Below are 15,882 nucleotides of genomic sequence, written 5' to 3'. Positions count from 1 at the left end.
TATACCATTCCAACAGACCTCACAACCTCTGAGGCTGGCTGCCATAGATGCAGATGAAACATCAGGAATGAATGCTTCTGGAACATGGCCATACAGCCCAAAAAACTTACAACAATCTAGTGATTCCAGCAATGAAAGCCTCCACGAATGCATTGAATATTGAATCGATTCTTCGTTACCTCTTACTGTTTCATTAGATCTGCTCTGAATTGGATTTAAACTTATTGTTTGATGTCAACAGCTCCATTTACATTAGATTCAGTTCTGGGCCAATGCCAAGAATGAAAAGGAGAAAAGGAAAAGTATTGTTTGACTAAATGCACACAAGATGCAGCATTATTCTCAGTATTTCGTGTACAAGCTGCTGTATGACTGCTTTTTGTGTTACATCTCTGTACTGTCTGGAATCTTCTTGTATACACACTATGCTATTTTCATGTCCTTGTAATCTTATTCAGTGCATAGTACATTGGGCCTTGATATATTAAAAAGTTCAGAATCTTCAGCTGTTCCAGATGCTGCAAACTGCTTTTAGACAGTCACATTTGGCCTTTGCACAAGTACAGTTTGAAGTGGTATTTGTAACTAGCAAGATTTCTATAGTAAGTCTTTGAAGATTCAGCTCTACATTTTGGTAGAGTGATGACCAGTGATCCTTATTAGAAGGAGGAGGTCATTAATATATGTTTTATTACATAGTACAGTAGCATGCAAAAAAACAACAAAAATAAAATCAAAACAATTTCAAACTTTCTTAGACTTCCTGATTAAAATAGGGTGGTTTTAACATACAATTTTTGTTAACAATGTGTTTGTTAAAACCTTCAGGTGTAGTTGAAATTATGACTAGCCAATAGATTTCAAGAAACTGATGTTTCTGGGTTCATTTTAAACTATATTTACTTAAATGTCTTTGTTCAGTTGTTGCCTTGAGAGTGCTAGGTTGCAAATGTATGTACAGTACACTCAGTTAACTGGCATCCATGAGGATTGGTAGATGCCAGATAAATGTAGTTTCTGGTTGCTTGAGAGTTACTATTAAAAACAGGCCTGACTAAGACTACACCCCATTCTATACCATACATTGTAATACTGTATTTCTTCTATTTAAAGACACATGAGGTACGTCTTAGAATCACAGGTGTATCTTACCTATTTTTATTGTTGTTTGTGGTAGTACTGAAATTCGAATGCATTTCACAATCAATGACATCTTATAATTGAAGAAATACAGTAGTTAAAAGTAAATTAAGAAAAATAAAGACAAATATAATGTAACACAGGCCCCAAACTGGCAGTTTGAAACTATATTGTATGGTCAGCATGACTCATATAATGCAGTTCAATGCAACTAAACAGCATTATATGAGTCTACATTGACCCTACAATGCAATTTCAAACTGCATTATTTGGCAGTGTAGATGGGTCCACCGTTTTACTGTATTATAAAAATAGCTTTATGAATGCAGTATGCAGTTTTAATTGAGTGGCAGACAATAAATGTTTAACAAAGAACTTTACTAACATATTGTTGAAGGGTTTCATGGCTGGAATCACTGGGTTGTTGTAGGTTTTTTCGGGCTATGTGGCCATGTTCTCATAATGCCTCCAGAACAGTGGTTCTCAACCTGGGGTCCCCAGATGTTTTTGGCCTTCAACTCCCAGAAATCCTAACAGCTGGTAAACTAGCTCGGATTTCTGGGAGTTGTAGGCCAAAAACATCTGGGGACCCCAGGTTGAGAACCACTGCTCTAGAACATGGCCATATAGCCCGAAAAAACCTACAACAACCCAACTTTACTAACATTTTTTTAGAAAAGAAAAACACACATGCTTACTTTACTTAATGTATTGTCAAAGGCTTTCGTGGCCAGAATCACTGGGTTGTTGTAAGTTTTTTCGGGCTATATGGCCATGGTCTAGAGGCATTCACTCCTGACGTTTCACCTGCATCTATGGCAAGCATCCTCAGAGGTGGTGAGGTCTGTTGGAACTAGGCAAAAGGGTTTATATATCTGTGGAATGACCAGGGTGAGACAAAGGACCCTTCTCTGCTGGAGCTAGGTGTGAATGTTTTAACTGACCACCTTGATTAGAATACAATGGCCTGACTGTGCCTGAGGCAAACCCCTGTTGAAAGCTAATTAGATGTCCCTGCCTGCTTCCTCTCTGCTGTTGTGCTGTTGCAATTTTAGAGTTTTTTAATACTGGTAGCCAGAATTTGTTCATTTTCATGGTTTCCTCCTTTCTGTTGAAATTGCTTTACTTACTTTACTTACTTTAAAATTACTTTACTTAGGTGATAGCCCGAGGATGATGGTCTTCCAAGTGTAGTGTCTTGGCAGTAGGTCTGTAGGTTGCTGTGAAGCCCTATTCTTGATCTGCATGTTCTCAGGTTGAGGACATTATGTTTCCCGTTCTTGAGTTGAGAGTAACTGCTTTGGGAAACAGTGATCGGGCATCCGAACAACGTGGCCAGTGCAGTTGATGGTGTAGGAGCATTGCTTCAATGCTGGTGGTCTTTGCTTCTTCCAGCATTCTTGCATTCGTCTACCTGTCTTCCCAAGAAATTTGCAGGATTTTTTGGAGGCAACACTGATGGAATTGTTCCAGGAGTTGAGTGTGACGTCTGTAGACAGTCCATGTTTTGCAGGCGTATAGCAGGGTTGGGAGCACAATAGCTATATAAATAAGCACCTTGATATCTCTACGGATGTCCTAGTCCTCAAACACTCTCTGCTTCATTCAGAAAAAAAATCACACTCGCAGGAACTCAGGCGGTGTTGTATTTTGGTATCAGTGTTGACTTTTGTGGAGAGGTGGCTGCCAAGATAGCAGAAATGGTCAACATTTTCTAATGTTACACCATTAAGCTGTATTTCTGGCATTGCAGCGGGATTGGCTGGTGACTGATGGAAGAGCACTTTGGTTTCTCAATGTTCAATGAGAGCCCGAGCGTCTCGTATGCTTCTTCCAAAGTGTGTAGAGTGGCTTGTAGGTCTTCTTCTGAATGCGCACAGACTATGTTATCAGTATATTGGAGTTCTATAACAGATGTTGTTGTGACCTTGCAGAGAGTTTACTGAATAAACATCACACCAGGATTATCAGGATTTTATTTTTATTTAAAAGTATAATTTCTTTCATTTTGGGGCAGTTGCTTGACAGTTCCATTAGCTTGAATTCCACTTACCTGGGAGAAGGGAGAGCACACAGAGCTTAGTTGCTTTATTTTGAATGTATTTTGGCTTCTAATATGACCCATTCATAATATGAAAACTGAAAAAGTGGTCATCTACCTTCAGTTATATGGGAAGGAAAAAGTTGACTTGAGAAATGCCATTGCTAACATGTGTCTATTGGCAGACTTCATAGACGAAAACTACTGTGTGAATAATATAATGGAATTTCACTAAGAAGGAGCCTGACTTACTCTCAAAATATATCACATTTTAAGATAGCATGTTTATATGTTGTTTTAAGTTGTAAATGAGAGTACGTAATAAAAAAAATAGACTAGACTGGACTGGGATTCACCAACCTTCCATAAATAATAAAATGTTTTGTGGCTTCCCACATTCAGTTGGGATACAGCTAAGGTAAAATGTGATTTTTGATATGTAGAATATAGTCTTATCCTAGATACATTAAAAACATATTGGTTAGATATTTGATGGATTGAAAGGTAATTTGGCATCTGTCTGCAACATCTTCAGCAGAGTTATTTGTTCAGTAACACTAGAAAATTGAGCATTCTTGAAATATAGGGAGGAATTAGAACTTAATGCAGACATATGCCTCCAAGCCTTTCTCTTATTAATGCCATATCTGGCTACTAGAAGTTGCAGTATAGCAACATGTATAGTGTTTTCTAGTGTATAATTGTGAAAGCTTTCTGCACAATTTCTTATATGTATTTGAGCAGTTATTAAGTAAGATAGCAATTTGAGCTAATTTTTAAAGTAAAATTGATCCTCTGTATCCACAGATTCTGCATCACCAGCTTAAGCATGGTTTTTGTTACTCTCTATAAGGGAAACATTATATAAACTAATATTGTATAAATACTATGTCACTGTGTAAAATGGGATTTCATAGATATCTACAGTGGGAGGTTAGGGAGTGTTTTTTGGAACCAAACTCATTGTACTAGTATCCTTTAAAGCAGGGGTTCCCAAACTCAGGCACGCGGGCTGGATGCGGCCCGCCAAGGGCATTTATCCGGCCCGCGCGGCCTGGCCTGTGTTGGCACAAAGCCCCTCGCTGTTTCTCTCTCTCCCTCCGGAGCGGCTTCAGGCGGGGTCATGCCGGACCAGGCTTCTCCCTCTTTCTTTCCTTCCTTCCTTCCTTCCTTCCTTCCTTCCTTCCTTCCTTCCTTCCCCTTCCCCCTTTCTCTCCCCTTCCTTCTCCTTTCCCCTCCCTCCCTCATTCCCTCCCTTCCTTTCCTTCTTCCTTCCTTCCTTCCCTCCCGTGTGGGGATGCCGGCCCAGGGAAGCCAGCGTTGCCTGGCCACGCCCACCCGGCGCCGCCTCTGCTTGTTCTCCTGGCGTGGCTTGGAGGGGAACAGGAGGCGCTTCATGGCCGCGGATCTTCTTCTGCTGCACTCTCTTGTTCTCCGTGGCCATGAGGTGCCTCCTGCTTCCCTCCCAGCCACGCCAGGAGAACAAGCGGAGGCGGCGCCTGGCCCGGTGTCCCCACGGAGATAAGGAAGAAGGAAGGGGAAGGGAGGGAAGGAAGGATGGGGAAGGGGAGAGAAAGGGGGAAGGGGAAGGAAGGAAGGAGGGAGAAGCCTGGTCCGGCCAAGTTTGGTCCAGATCCAACATTGTTTGAGTCCACAGTGATCTCTGGATGTAGGTAAACTACAACTCCAAAACCAAAGGACACTGCCCACCAAACCCTTCCAGTATTTTCTGTTGGTCATGGGAGTTGTGTGTGCCAAGTTTGGTTCCATTCCATGGGGGGGGGGGGGCTCAGAATGTTCTTTGATTATAAATCCCAGGAACTACAACTCCCAAATGTCAAAATCAATTTTTTTGAGTGAAGGACATACATTGGGTTGTTAAGTGTCCAGTGGTTTTTGATTTCTGTTAATTCCACAAATGAACATTACATTTTTATTTATATAGATTTATTTCCTATATTTATACCCTGCCCTTCTCCCCCTGAAAGGGGACTCATGCTTACATATTCCAAAAAAACCCACTTTCAAAACGACAGAAAATATATTTTTTCCCTCATTTTCATTGGAACTATTTTATTTTCAGAAATGCTAAAGCTATCTTTTTCTATGTATTCCTATATTGCTTTCAGCAGCCCATGGTTGGGTGTGTGTGCATGTATGTGCCTTCAGGTTTCCTTTTATTTATGGCGGCCCCATGAATTTAATAGGGTTTTCTTTGAGAGGAAATACTCAAAAATAGTTTTGTCAGTTTCTTTCTCTGAAATAGAGCACCTGCTATTCATTTGTGGCTTCCCATCCAAATACTAACCAGAACTGACCCTGCTTAGCATTCCAGGTCAGAGACATTTAATCTTTCATTGACTTTGCCAGGTATTATTCTTCTGTACAGTCATCTCTGTGACCCCCTGTGACCCAACCTGGACAGGCAGTCCCCAAGTTACAAACAAATTATGTAGTTTTGTCCTCACTGAGGGCTGAACAGTAAACATATTCATGGATTCCCTGCTGTTATATTAATACTGTTATACATGCTGTGACATGCTTGAAATCAAAATTTCATTTATTTGTAATTAGAAATAAATATTTCACAATGTATATTACATATTGTTTTGTGATTAATCACTATGCTTTATGTTCAGATTGTAACAATAAAAATACATCGTGCATATCAGATATTTACATTACGATTCATAACAGTAGCAAAATAAGACATGTGCAGTGTGCATAGGAATTTGGCCATTGTTTTTTTTTTTAAAAAAAAATCTATAGTCCGGCCCTCCAATGGTCAAAGGGACAGTAATCTGGCTCCCTGTTTAAAAAGTTTGGGGACCCCTGCTTTAAAGCATAGCACAAGTTTAAGAGAAAGCATTTGTGAACTAAAGGCAAAGTGTTTATAAAAGTCTTGAGGAAAATAAATATATCACGGTTAATTAAATAGATGTGATCCTGGGGGAAATGATACCAAAGGAAAAATATAATGAAAAGACTAGGGATAGGTTCCCACACCACAATAAAGCAGACAAGTTCTGTATATTTCAGCATATTTTTCATTCAGCACCAATAATATTTACATGTGGAGTGGAAACAACCTGGTCAAGTACTCTTTGTCAGTAAATAAAGACATCTCCAAGAGAATACTTGAAGGTTTCTTCCAAAATGCATCAAGGGATTTTTTTTTCTTCTACCAGCTTCCACTTTTCTAATGATTTCCATTTTAGTGACCAAACCTACAAGGTTTTTTTTTTTTTAAACACACACACACATACACACATTGTGGGCAAAACATGCTTATCTGCTTTTCGCTTTTCTCTCTGTTTTGCTGTTCACCTATGCTTGATGTGGGTTTATGGAGTTGCATGTTGTTTAATAGATTTTTCTAGACTGGTACACATTAGCTACAGTGCGGTAGGCTAGAAAAGGAATACTTTCTTTTTCCTCTGATTTTTTAATTGCATGTTTCCTGAAGACACACTGTTCTAACCTAACACCAAAGGATGCATTTCTTCAGCCTTCTTTTGTCATCTTCCAAATGCCAGTGTCACTAAAATAGTTCTGGCTAGACAGAGGATGAGGAACAAAAATGGTGGGTTAGCATAAAAAGACATTTTATTTATTTACTTTCAGATGTATGCCCGTATACTGTGCTGTATTATTACGCAGTAATGCTGATTTACAGTTGTGTGATCTTGTGTGGTTTTGGTGACCCATTTGAGAATGAAAAGGACCAAATAGGAAATAATAACAGAGAAATATTAGCTGAAGCTTTAAATATATAGTGGCAAAATTACTTTTCTTCTCTGGTAATGGCATCTTGTGTTCTATTACAGGATGTGTCTGCTGCTGTCGAGAGTTTTGAGTTTGGCTTATCAAATATCTTGGTGGGGAAAGATGTGAAACAAATCTTGAATTAGGGACAGTGGAATCTTTTTTTTAATCCCGCTGGTAGAATATGAGCCATTTGTTTGATTCAGATGATGGCTTAATTGGAAATAAAATGTGTCCCAAAGTCTCCATACTTAGGCAGAATTAACAAACTAATATTTTATATTTTTAATATTTTGATACTGTGTTTGTGTAGAAAGAGATGGACAACATACAGATAATATTTCTTAGATATTCTGTAAATATTTTGTAAATAAAGGTACAGTTAGCTACAATTTCCAATTTTCTCTATAAATTGTCACTTTTGGGACACTATGTAGATTAACGACCTGGAGTTCTAAAACAAATCAGACATGTTGACTAATTGCTTTAACATTTTTCTCTTTTTCTTTTTCTTTTTACAGCTAAGCCAGGTGGACGGGTGAAATGTCAATACATTTCTGCTGTGGATAAGGTCATCTTTGTGGATGATTATTCTGTTGGCTGTAGAAAAGATTTGAATGGCATCTTATTGTTGGATACAGCTCTGCAAACACCTGTTTCTAAGCAAGATGATGTGGTTCAGCTAGAATTGCCAGTGACAGAGGTAAGCATTTGGAGGTATTTCGGTTGCTTCAGGATTTCTTTCTGGGATTTGTTGTGCATGGGTGTATGGATAATGGAAACTGTTTTACACATGTTACAGTACTCCTGAAGTATTCCATTGTAGGACCTACTATTGCTGCTAGAAGAAAGGTTGTAGTTGCTTATTGTCTGCATGTTGTCATCATACAAATCTTATGAACTTGTAGCTGCTCTCAAATTGGTTATCAGTCATAGGCTTGCTCACGATGCCATTTTTCAGGACATGGTTGCGTAGTGAAGCTAGGAATGTGATTTTTCTATTGTTATATTGGGCTAAATGGTGTCATTGACCATTTATTTTTTAAAGTTTTCAATCCTGAACCAAATGTGTTAAATCAGATTATTAGAAGCAGTTTTTTTACATTATTAGTTGGCACCTGTGTTTTATCTGCTTTAACCAGTTAATTTTATACAGCATTGACTATAAATTCAAATAAATAAAATTTGAAGTATCTTCTATTATCTTGTTCTTTATTCATACTCAAATTGTGCCTATTCTTCCACCATGGCATGTTAACTCACTATTTAACAGCTCTCTGTTTTATTTGAATATCAGTGATCTTCCTTTGCACATAAACAATTATTACTAATGTAAAAGAGGAATTGGGCATTCTCCTCTAGTGTCTGCTGTTTGTGGATCTTTTTGGATCTTCTTCCTGATTGGGAACTGATTATAAATAACTGGAGGGTTTATTCCACTTCTGGATTTCAGGTGCTTATTAGCTTCAGCGCAATAGTTGCGCAGCCTTACACTTCAGCTCATGCCCTCTTTCCATGGTTACAACTCTGCACTTACCTCATTCCTTGTCCTATTGTTTACAGCCTGGCCACATTTACAGCAGCTTACTGCCATTGGTTGATGAGTGCAGTTTTATTGAGTCTTAAGGTGTTGCTTTATATGCCTAAGTGTTTTACTCTACTGTATTTTATATTGTGTTTTATCTTGTGCTCCATTTTTAGGCACCTTGTGCCGTGTGTAAGCCGCCTCGAGTCCATTTGGGGACATGGTGGCAGGATGCAAGAATAAAGTTGTTGTTGTTGTTGTTCATGGTAATGAGGGATCTTTTGTGTTTGCATTGCTAATAGGTTCTTTTTTGTCTGTTCAATCTTTTTAATTACTTATGGTTATCACAGTCTAATGGTCTTCAGTTTTGATTTGCCACATCTACTTGCTTTTGCATATATTTTACTTGTTCAGCAAGCCAGAAGAGATATACATGATCAAATTATCTTAATAATTCTTTCCTTAGGTACCATCTTAATAATTCTTTCCTTAGGTACCATCAGATTCATCTCAATGGACGTAGCTTAAGCTTTAGATATGTGTGCTGTGTATCTTATGGTCTTTACCACATTAAATCGGTGCATTAACACAGTAACCATAATCCCTTGCTAAGTTGTGTTTTTGAAAGGAGGAGTTGTGTGTCAAGGTGTTTTATTTTGGTTTGTGAAATTACTAGAGTGCCTTCTTGAGAAATATAGAAAGAGAAAAATAAAATAGAAGCAGGATTTTTTTTGATATTAAAGACATTACTAACATATTATATATATATTAGGCTCAACAACTGTTATCGGCTTGCATAGAGAAAGTAGATGTCTCCAGCACAGAAGGATATGATTTGTTCCTTGCACAACTGAAAGATGGCTTAAAAAATACCTCACATGAAACAGCAGCAAACCACAAAGTTGCAAAGGTATGATATGCTCTCCAATCTCTTCACTGCTGTATGGATATCTATTTGCTTATACTTTTTACTGATATTTATAGGCAATCTATCATTAAAGTAGTTGGTGTCCCCAACCTTTATTTTTGTTTGATTAATTTTATCCTACTTTTCTGGCAGCTGTCTTAAATTGACTGTATTATATGTCTTATTGTTTGATTATTTTTTTTTACTTTGACAACTACTTTGTAAAAATAGAAATGTAATAATTTCAATACAGCAAGACTCCCATATTTGTGGCACCTTTATTTATTTATTTACAACATTTATATGCTGCCCTTCTCACCCCGAAGGGGACAAAAAATAATGCTGCCCTTATAGTCTTAAAATGCAAAAAATACCCTTTAAGGCAGTTTGTAAAAGTCTTGTTTTCTGAAAACAGCTTACTAAACAGAGATAGCTTACCAGCTGCTGTGTTGAGCCTTGGATTTACACACTGGGCTTTTTGTGCTTAGAGAGCAATCTTTTTCAGATTTAAAATAAGTAATATTCTTGATTGAGTGAAACTGGCTCAGTTCCATCATTGCTCTTTGAGTTTCCCCAGATTTCAGACCAATAGGGTATTGTCATAAAGAAGGACTACAAATAATGGCTTGAGCTGAGAAAACCACAAGTAGAGTTCTGTTTATACAGCAGTTTCCACATTTTCCTTACTGCTATGGTTCCTTGTACAGTATCTGCCAAAAGTGGCTCCTGAAAATTGTGGAGTTCTCCAGAACATTGTGTGTGAAAGAGAATAAATCAGGGAATCAGGTTGCTCTGACACAAGATCCATACCAATTTTTTGCTATATTCCAATGATTTTTCTTTTTCTGCTTTTGTGTACATTATATAAGCACATTTTGGAGATTACTATTCAGAACTGTTGTATTTGTACAGTATGGCATCATTAATACTTCTAGTGCAGTGATTCTCAACCTGTGGGTCCTTAGGTGTTTTGGCCTACAACTCCCAGAAATCCCAGCCAGTTTACCAGCTGTTCAGATTTCTGGAGTTGAAGGCCAAAACATCTGGGGACCCATAGGTTGAAAACCACTGTTCTAGTGTCTTATGATTACCCTAGCTTTTTGCAGAAGAATGAAAAAGCAGATCCATATTTGTTGTGCATAAGGCAAACCTTTCCTGCTTGATTCCAATGTTCTTTAATATTTTGGATATTAAAAGGGTTTTTTTTCCTCCTCTTCTAGTGGGCCACAGTTACGTTCCATCTCCCCCATCATGTATTGAAGTCCATTGCCAGTGCCATTGTAAATGAACTCAAGAAGATAAATCAAAATATTGCGGCCTTACCTGTAGCTTCATCTGTAATGGATAGGTTATCTTACCTCTTACCCAGTGCACGACCTGAACTTGGTGTGGGGCCTGGCCGATCAGTGGATAGGTATGGAAAAGATAACTGATTTTTAATTAATTAATTTTTTTACAATTTATTGTATCTGCTTATGCATTCTTTATCTTCCATAATCTGAGCAGACTAGAAATGACTCTGATGAAGCAGTGTAAGATGTCAGGGTTTAATAATGTCAAAGTGCTAATTAAAGCCTAACTTCTCTAGATGGCTTTTGAGAATGCTTGAATATTCAAGAATAGGACTGGTGGTAGCATAGTTTTCTGAAAAGTATCTCTTGGGTATGTTGTGCGTACGTATATTAATGGAAGTCCTATACAGGTTGTAATTCACAAAACCAAATATAAATAGCAGCAATCTAGGACCAGCATCTGGTTGATAAACAAATGTCTGTAGTCTTCCTCCCCCAGCGTGGCTGGTGAGTTGCTTTTAGCATGGTCAGTTGGAGTTGTACAGGCAAGTTTTCTTTACAAGAGACATGGGCAACAGTATTGGTATGGGGGCTGATTTTCACACACACCACCCAATGTTCAGCAGGAAATAGCAGTTAAAAGTGGGTTTTTTTGTCCTGTAAGGCAGTCAGATGAATTGACTGCATTTTTCACATTGGCTGTACTTTTCGAGATCTGTATTGTTCATTACCTCTAATGGCAATAGCTGTTTTGGGGACAGTGCTGTCAATGGCAACTGTGTTTTCATGGCAAGACCATGTTGAATATGCTAAGTAGCAAATTAAAAGATGGGAGATAGTAGCTCTCTTCAAGCATACAAAATTCAACATGTGAAGAGCAGAGATTGTTTTGTCCTCCAGCCTTGCTCCCCCCTCCACCTTTACTGTTGACAAGAAGAGTCTGTAGCAGTACTTTAAATGTGTTTTGAGTTAATGTATAGATATAGTAACTAATGTAACCTTCAGTGTAGCTGCTTTAGGTTGACTGGTTACAGTGTTGTTTTATATCTTATTCAATGACACCATCTTTTATATAGAAATTAACAACCCCTTGCCATCTCCTAAACTTGTTTTTTTATTTCCCCCCTTTAAAGGTCTTTAATGTATAGTGAGGCTAACAGACGCGAAACATTCACTTCATGGCCTCATGTAGGTTACAAATGGGCGCAACCAGATCCCATGGCTCAAGCTGGATTCTACCATCAGGTAAATATATGAATACTCTTGATGATTTGGAAAGCCTAGAAGTATGCCACTACAGGATTGGACCTCCAGTTGTTTGGAACTACAGCTCCCACAATCCTTGATCATATGTCATATGTAGCTGGGGCTTATGGGGACTCTAGTTCTAAAAGGTGCAATGTAGCTGATTTGAAAAAAAGCAGCACTTTTGATTAGTTTGTTCTGTATCCCAGAAAGAGGCAATCAGTCACTTTCAGTATATATTTATAAGAGTGATTCACCAACAAAACTTTCCCGTGTGTAGCAAAGCATGTACCAATTTTGTTGCTCAAAATAAAAGTCAAGTAAGTAAACAAATAATGCCAGTTAAGTAGTGTTATATAATAATATATTGTGCTTAGTGCTCAAACATAGCATCTGTTGCAAACAAGGATTTTATTGGGCTTCTGTTAGTACTGTGCATTTAGATCACAGAAATATGAATTCCTTTTATTTCTGATCACTATAGCCATTCAGGTTTCTCCTTCATAGTGTCTGGTGAAATAAGCACATATGGTTGATGCACCTGTGCAGCAATCACTGGAAACCTCTGAAAAGCTGACAAGGCTTGTGGCTGCAGCCCCGCCCCTCTTCCCCATGAGGCATATATGCTGTAGGAAGGGCTGTAGCTCTAGTTCCTTTTTTCCAGCCGCACCAACACTTAGGAACTTCTCTGAATTTTACAAACTTACCTTACGACTTGGACTGATTTTTTGGGCTACTCTTTTGTCTCATTCCTAAATTGATTATGGCTTCTACTGTAGTTTCTAGGAAATGTGCTTCTTGTGGGGAGAAGCTTTCTGATACAGATAGCCATGCTTTGTGTCTCCTCTGTTTAGGAGAAACACATTCTGCAAAGTGTTTACACTTCAGGCAAAGAAAAGCCAGGAGCGGCAACTGAAGGCTCTCCTGTGCAAGAAGGCTCTTTTGTCTTCTACTTCTGATGGACGCCGAATGGCGTTGGAGCCCCCTGGACCCACACAGGGCCAGAACAGTGCTCATCCAGCCTCCGCTTCTACAAACGGAAAGACTTCAGAGATAGAACCCCCTCACCTTTGAGAAAAGGAGGAAAGAAACTTCAGAAGATGCGTAGCTTTTTCGGCGTTCTCCATCGCCGCCATTCCTTGCCGCTGCGTCCAGTGCTCCTCCCACCGTCGCCTCAACCTCTGTGTTTGGAGCAGTCAGTGCAGTCGGCACTGCCTTCCTCACCGCCCCAGACTCCTCCGTGAGAGCAGCTGGGGCAGGCGCAATGTATACTTCCGGCTTAGCCAGAAGTGGAGGCGGAGCTTCGCTTTCCCCTCCGCAACTGACGCCGCAGCCCTTGGAGGAGCCCTTGTTCAATCCTGGGACAGCTACTAACTTGAAGGAGTCTCAAGAAGTGGCTTCATGCAGCCCTCGTCCCGTTCTCGGTCCAGGGGCCAGCAGTCCTCTTCGTACGCATCTTCCTCACGCACTTCCACTCAACCAAGAGCTCCACGCTCCCTGAAGCAGCAAATGCAGTCTTCAATGCGTCAGCAGGGTAAAGGGAAGGTTCAAGCCAAGGGAAAGCATCATTTTTAGCGACATCTCCCTTCCCCCTTCTCCATTCCCTTCACTTCCTCACAGGGTGTCTTCACTTCAACCTTCTACTCAGCTATCATCGCTTGTGTGCTTCTGCACGCGTTTAGCTGGCTTCCACAAGGCATGGAAATCCATCACCACCGATAGGTGGATGCTTGAGGTGGTTCGCCATGGTTACTCTATTGAGTTTGAAAGTCCTCCTTTCTCAGGTTCGTCAGGACAACGGCGCCTTCTGGTGTCTTTTGGACGAGGTTCACACCCTTCTCCAGAAAGGGGCGATTGTGCTGCTTCAACCCGCTCACTATTCCTGTTGTAGTCTGTTGGCAACGCTGCAACTGGTAGTAGGAGTGGTAGAGGAGGGAAACGAGGCATCCAGGTGTTAGACGAGGAACAGCAAAGGAAGAGGATTCAGGAGATACTTATGTCACCCACTGATGAAGAGTCCTTTGAGGGTTTCTCCGAGAGTGAAATAAGTGAGGAGGGAATAGAGGGACTAAGAGGATTACTCGAGAGCAGGAATCAGACAAGGAGCGTCAGAGAAAGAAGATCCGGGTCATACTTACTGCTCCCACAGAGGACAAGGATTTCATGCGTTTTTCTGGAAATGATGGGACTGGGAGTGATGGGGATGAAGAGGAGTCATTGTATTGGACTAAAGTACAGGAGGTTCAGAATGTCTGTACTCAACCAACGTTCAGTGACACTTTTGCGGGGTTTTCTGGTGGCGGGGATTGGCAATCTGGTGATACTGTGGAATCATGGGGAGACCTAAGTTTTGACAAGAGGTGGAAGAGTTAGGAGGGGACTTTGGAACCTTATGGACTTTGGAACCTTCAACTGGCATTTCTTTGACTTTGGACTTCTACTGGATGATGGCTTCTCTTCACTGCTCTTTCTTTCTTTGTTTTCCTTGAACTGTGTGATTTTGGTGTGTTTTGGAAGAACTGTTTAATCCGGGTTTTTTGCCAGTTTAATCTGGATTATTTTCTGAGTTTGTTTTTCAAGATAGAAATGGCTACAAACTTGACTAGAGGCACTGAAGCAAGTGTCTCTCAGTCCTGTTTACTTTGCTTTAACAAAACTATTGTTTTGGACATACTCCTGTGTCTGGCTCTTTAAGTCATCTGGGTTCCGACAATTCCTCTGCTTCTTCTCCACCTATTTCTTAGTCCCTAAAAAGGATGGAGGCCAAAGGCTTATTTTGGATCTGCATGGTCTTAACCAATACATGCGACCATGCAAGTTTCGCATGGTGACTCTCCAGACCATCTTGCCACTTCTCCCTCGTGGGGAATGGTTCGCCATGATAGATTTGAAAGATGCCTACTTCCATGTAACCACCACGCTACACCACCACAAGTGTTTGTCTTTCAAAATAGGTGACTAGGCATATTCTTTCAGAGTCCTTCTGTTCGTGATGTGTACTGTACCTCGGGTCTTTACCAAGGTCACGGCAGCGGTGGCGGCTCACTTACGGTTGCAAGGGATCACGGTGTTTCCTTACATCGATGATTGGTTGGTCGTTGAGGCCTCTCGCTGACAACTCCTGCAACATCTGGACTTCACACTCTCTTTACTGCAGAGTCTCGGCTTCATTGTCAATGTACAGAAGTCCCATCTCGAACCGACGCAAGATATTTGCTTCATCGGTGCACGTCTCAACTTCATTAGACTCAAGGCGTATTTTCCGGAAGAGCGGTTTCGCAACCTGTGAGCAGCTGTGCAGCACATCTGTCATTTGTCCTCTGTGCAGGCCAAGCACATTCAGTCAACGCTGGGGCATATGGCTGCCACAACTTCTCTAACAAAATTTGCCCGGCTGCACTTTCGACCGCTGCAGGCGTGGTTCATCAGGGTGTTCGACCCTCTTCGCCACAGCCAGCACCGCAGGTTGCACCCACCAGCATCCATCAGTGGACTCACTCCATTGGTGGACTCTTCGCAACAATGTCTGCGTGGACATGCCATTTTGCCCTCCAGGGCCTTCGGCAGGCATCACTACTGATGCCTCTCTTCAAGGTTGAGGAGCCCACTCTGGCACCCTCTCCATACAAGTCCTGTGGACATCAGCCCAGACCAAGCTCCATATCAATGTTGGAGCTGACTGCCGTCCAGAAGGCGCTCCGAGCATTTGAGCGCTCCCTTCAAGGCCATGTGGTCCAGATCTGTACGGACAACACAACAGCCATCTGGTACATAAACAAACAAGGAGGGACACCTTGCTCTTTGCTCCAGTTGACGCTTGACATCTGGCAATGGTGCATTCCCAGGAGAATCCATCTTGTGGCGTTACATCTGCCTGGCTAGGACAACACGGTGGCAGACCACCTCAGCAAAACTGAGCCCACCAACCACAAATGGTCGCTGCACCCTTACAAGACCCACCTCCTCT

The 15,882-nt window shown here is 40.7% G+C and overlaps 1 protein-coding gene across 6 annotated transcripts in view; it reads left to right on the top strand.

Annotated features, from left to right (window-relative positions):
• The window catches only part of BIRC6 (baculoviral IAP repeat containing 6), a 183,971-nt gene that overhangs the window by 11,237 nt on the left and 156,852 nt on the right, over positions 1-15,882 (top strand). For all 6 annotated transcript variants that reach the window (XM_060753997.2, XM_060753996.2, XM_060753998.2 and 3 more), the window contains exons 2-5: positions 7,468-7,649; positions 9,244-9,381; positions 10,599-10,792; positions 11,804-11,915. In XM_060753997.2, the coding sequence (XP_060609980.2) occupies positions 7,468-7,649; positions 9,244-9,381; positions 10,599-10,792; positions 11,804-11,915 (626 nt within the window). The remainder of the gene's footprint in view (positions 1-7,467; positions 7,650-9,243; positions 9,382-10,598; positions 10,793-11,803; positions 11,916-15,882) is intronic.

Source organism: Anolis sagrei, chromosome 1, assembly GCF_037176765.1.
Source record: "Anolis sagrei isolate rAnoSag1 chromosome 1, rAnoSag1.mat, whole genome shotgun sequence".
Classification (NCBI taxonomy): domain Eukaryota; kingdom Metazoa; phylum Chordata; class Lepidosauria; order Squamata; family Dactyloidae; genus Anolis; species Anolis sagrei.
This window is presented reverse-complemented; position numbering and strand designations above follow the sequence as displayed.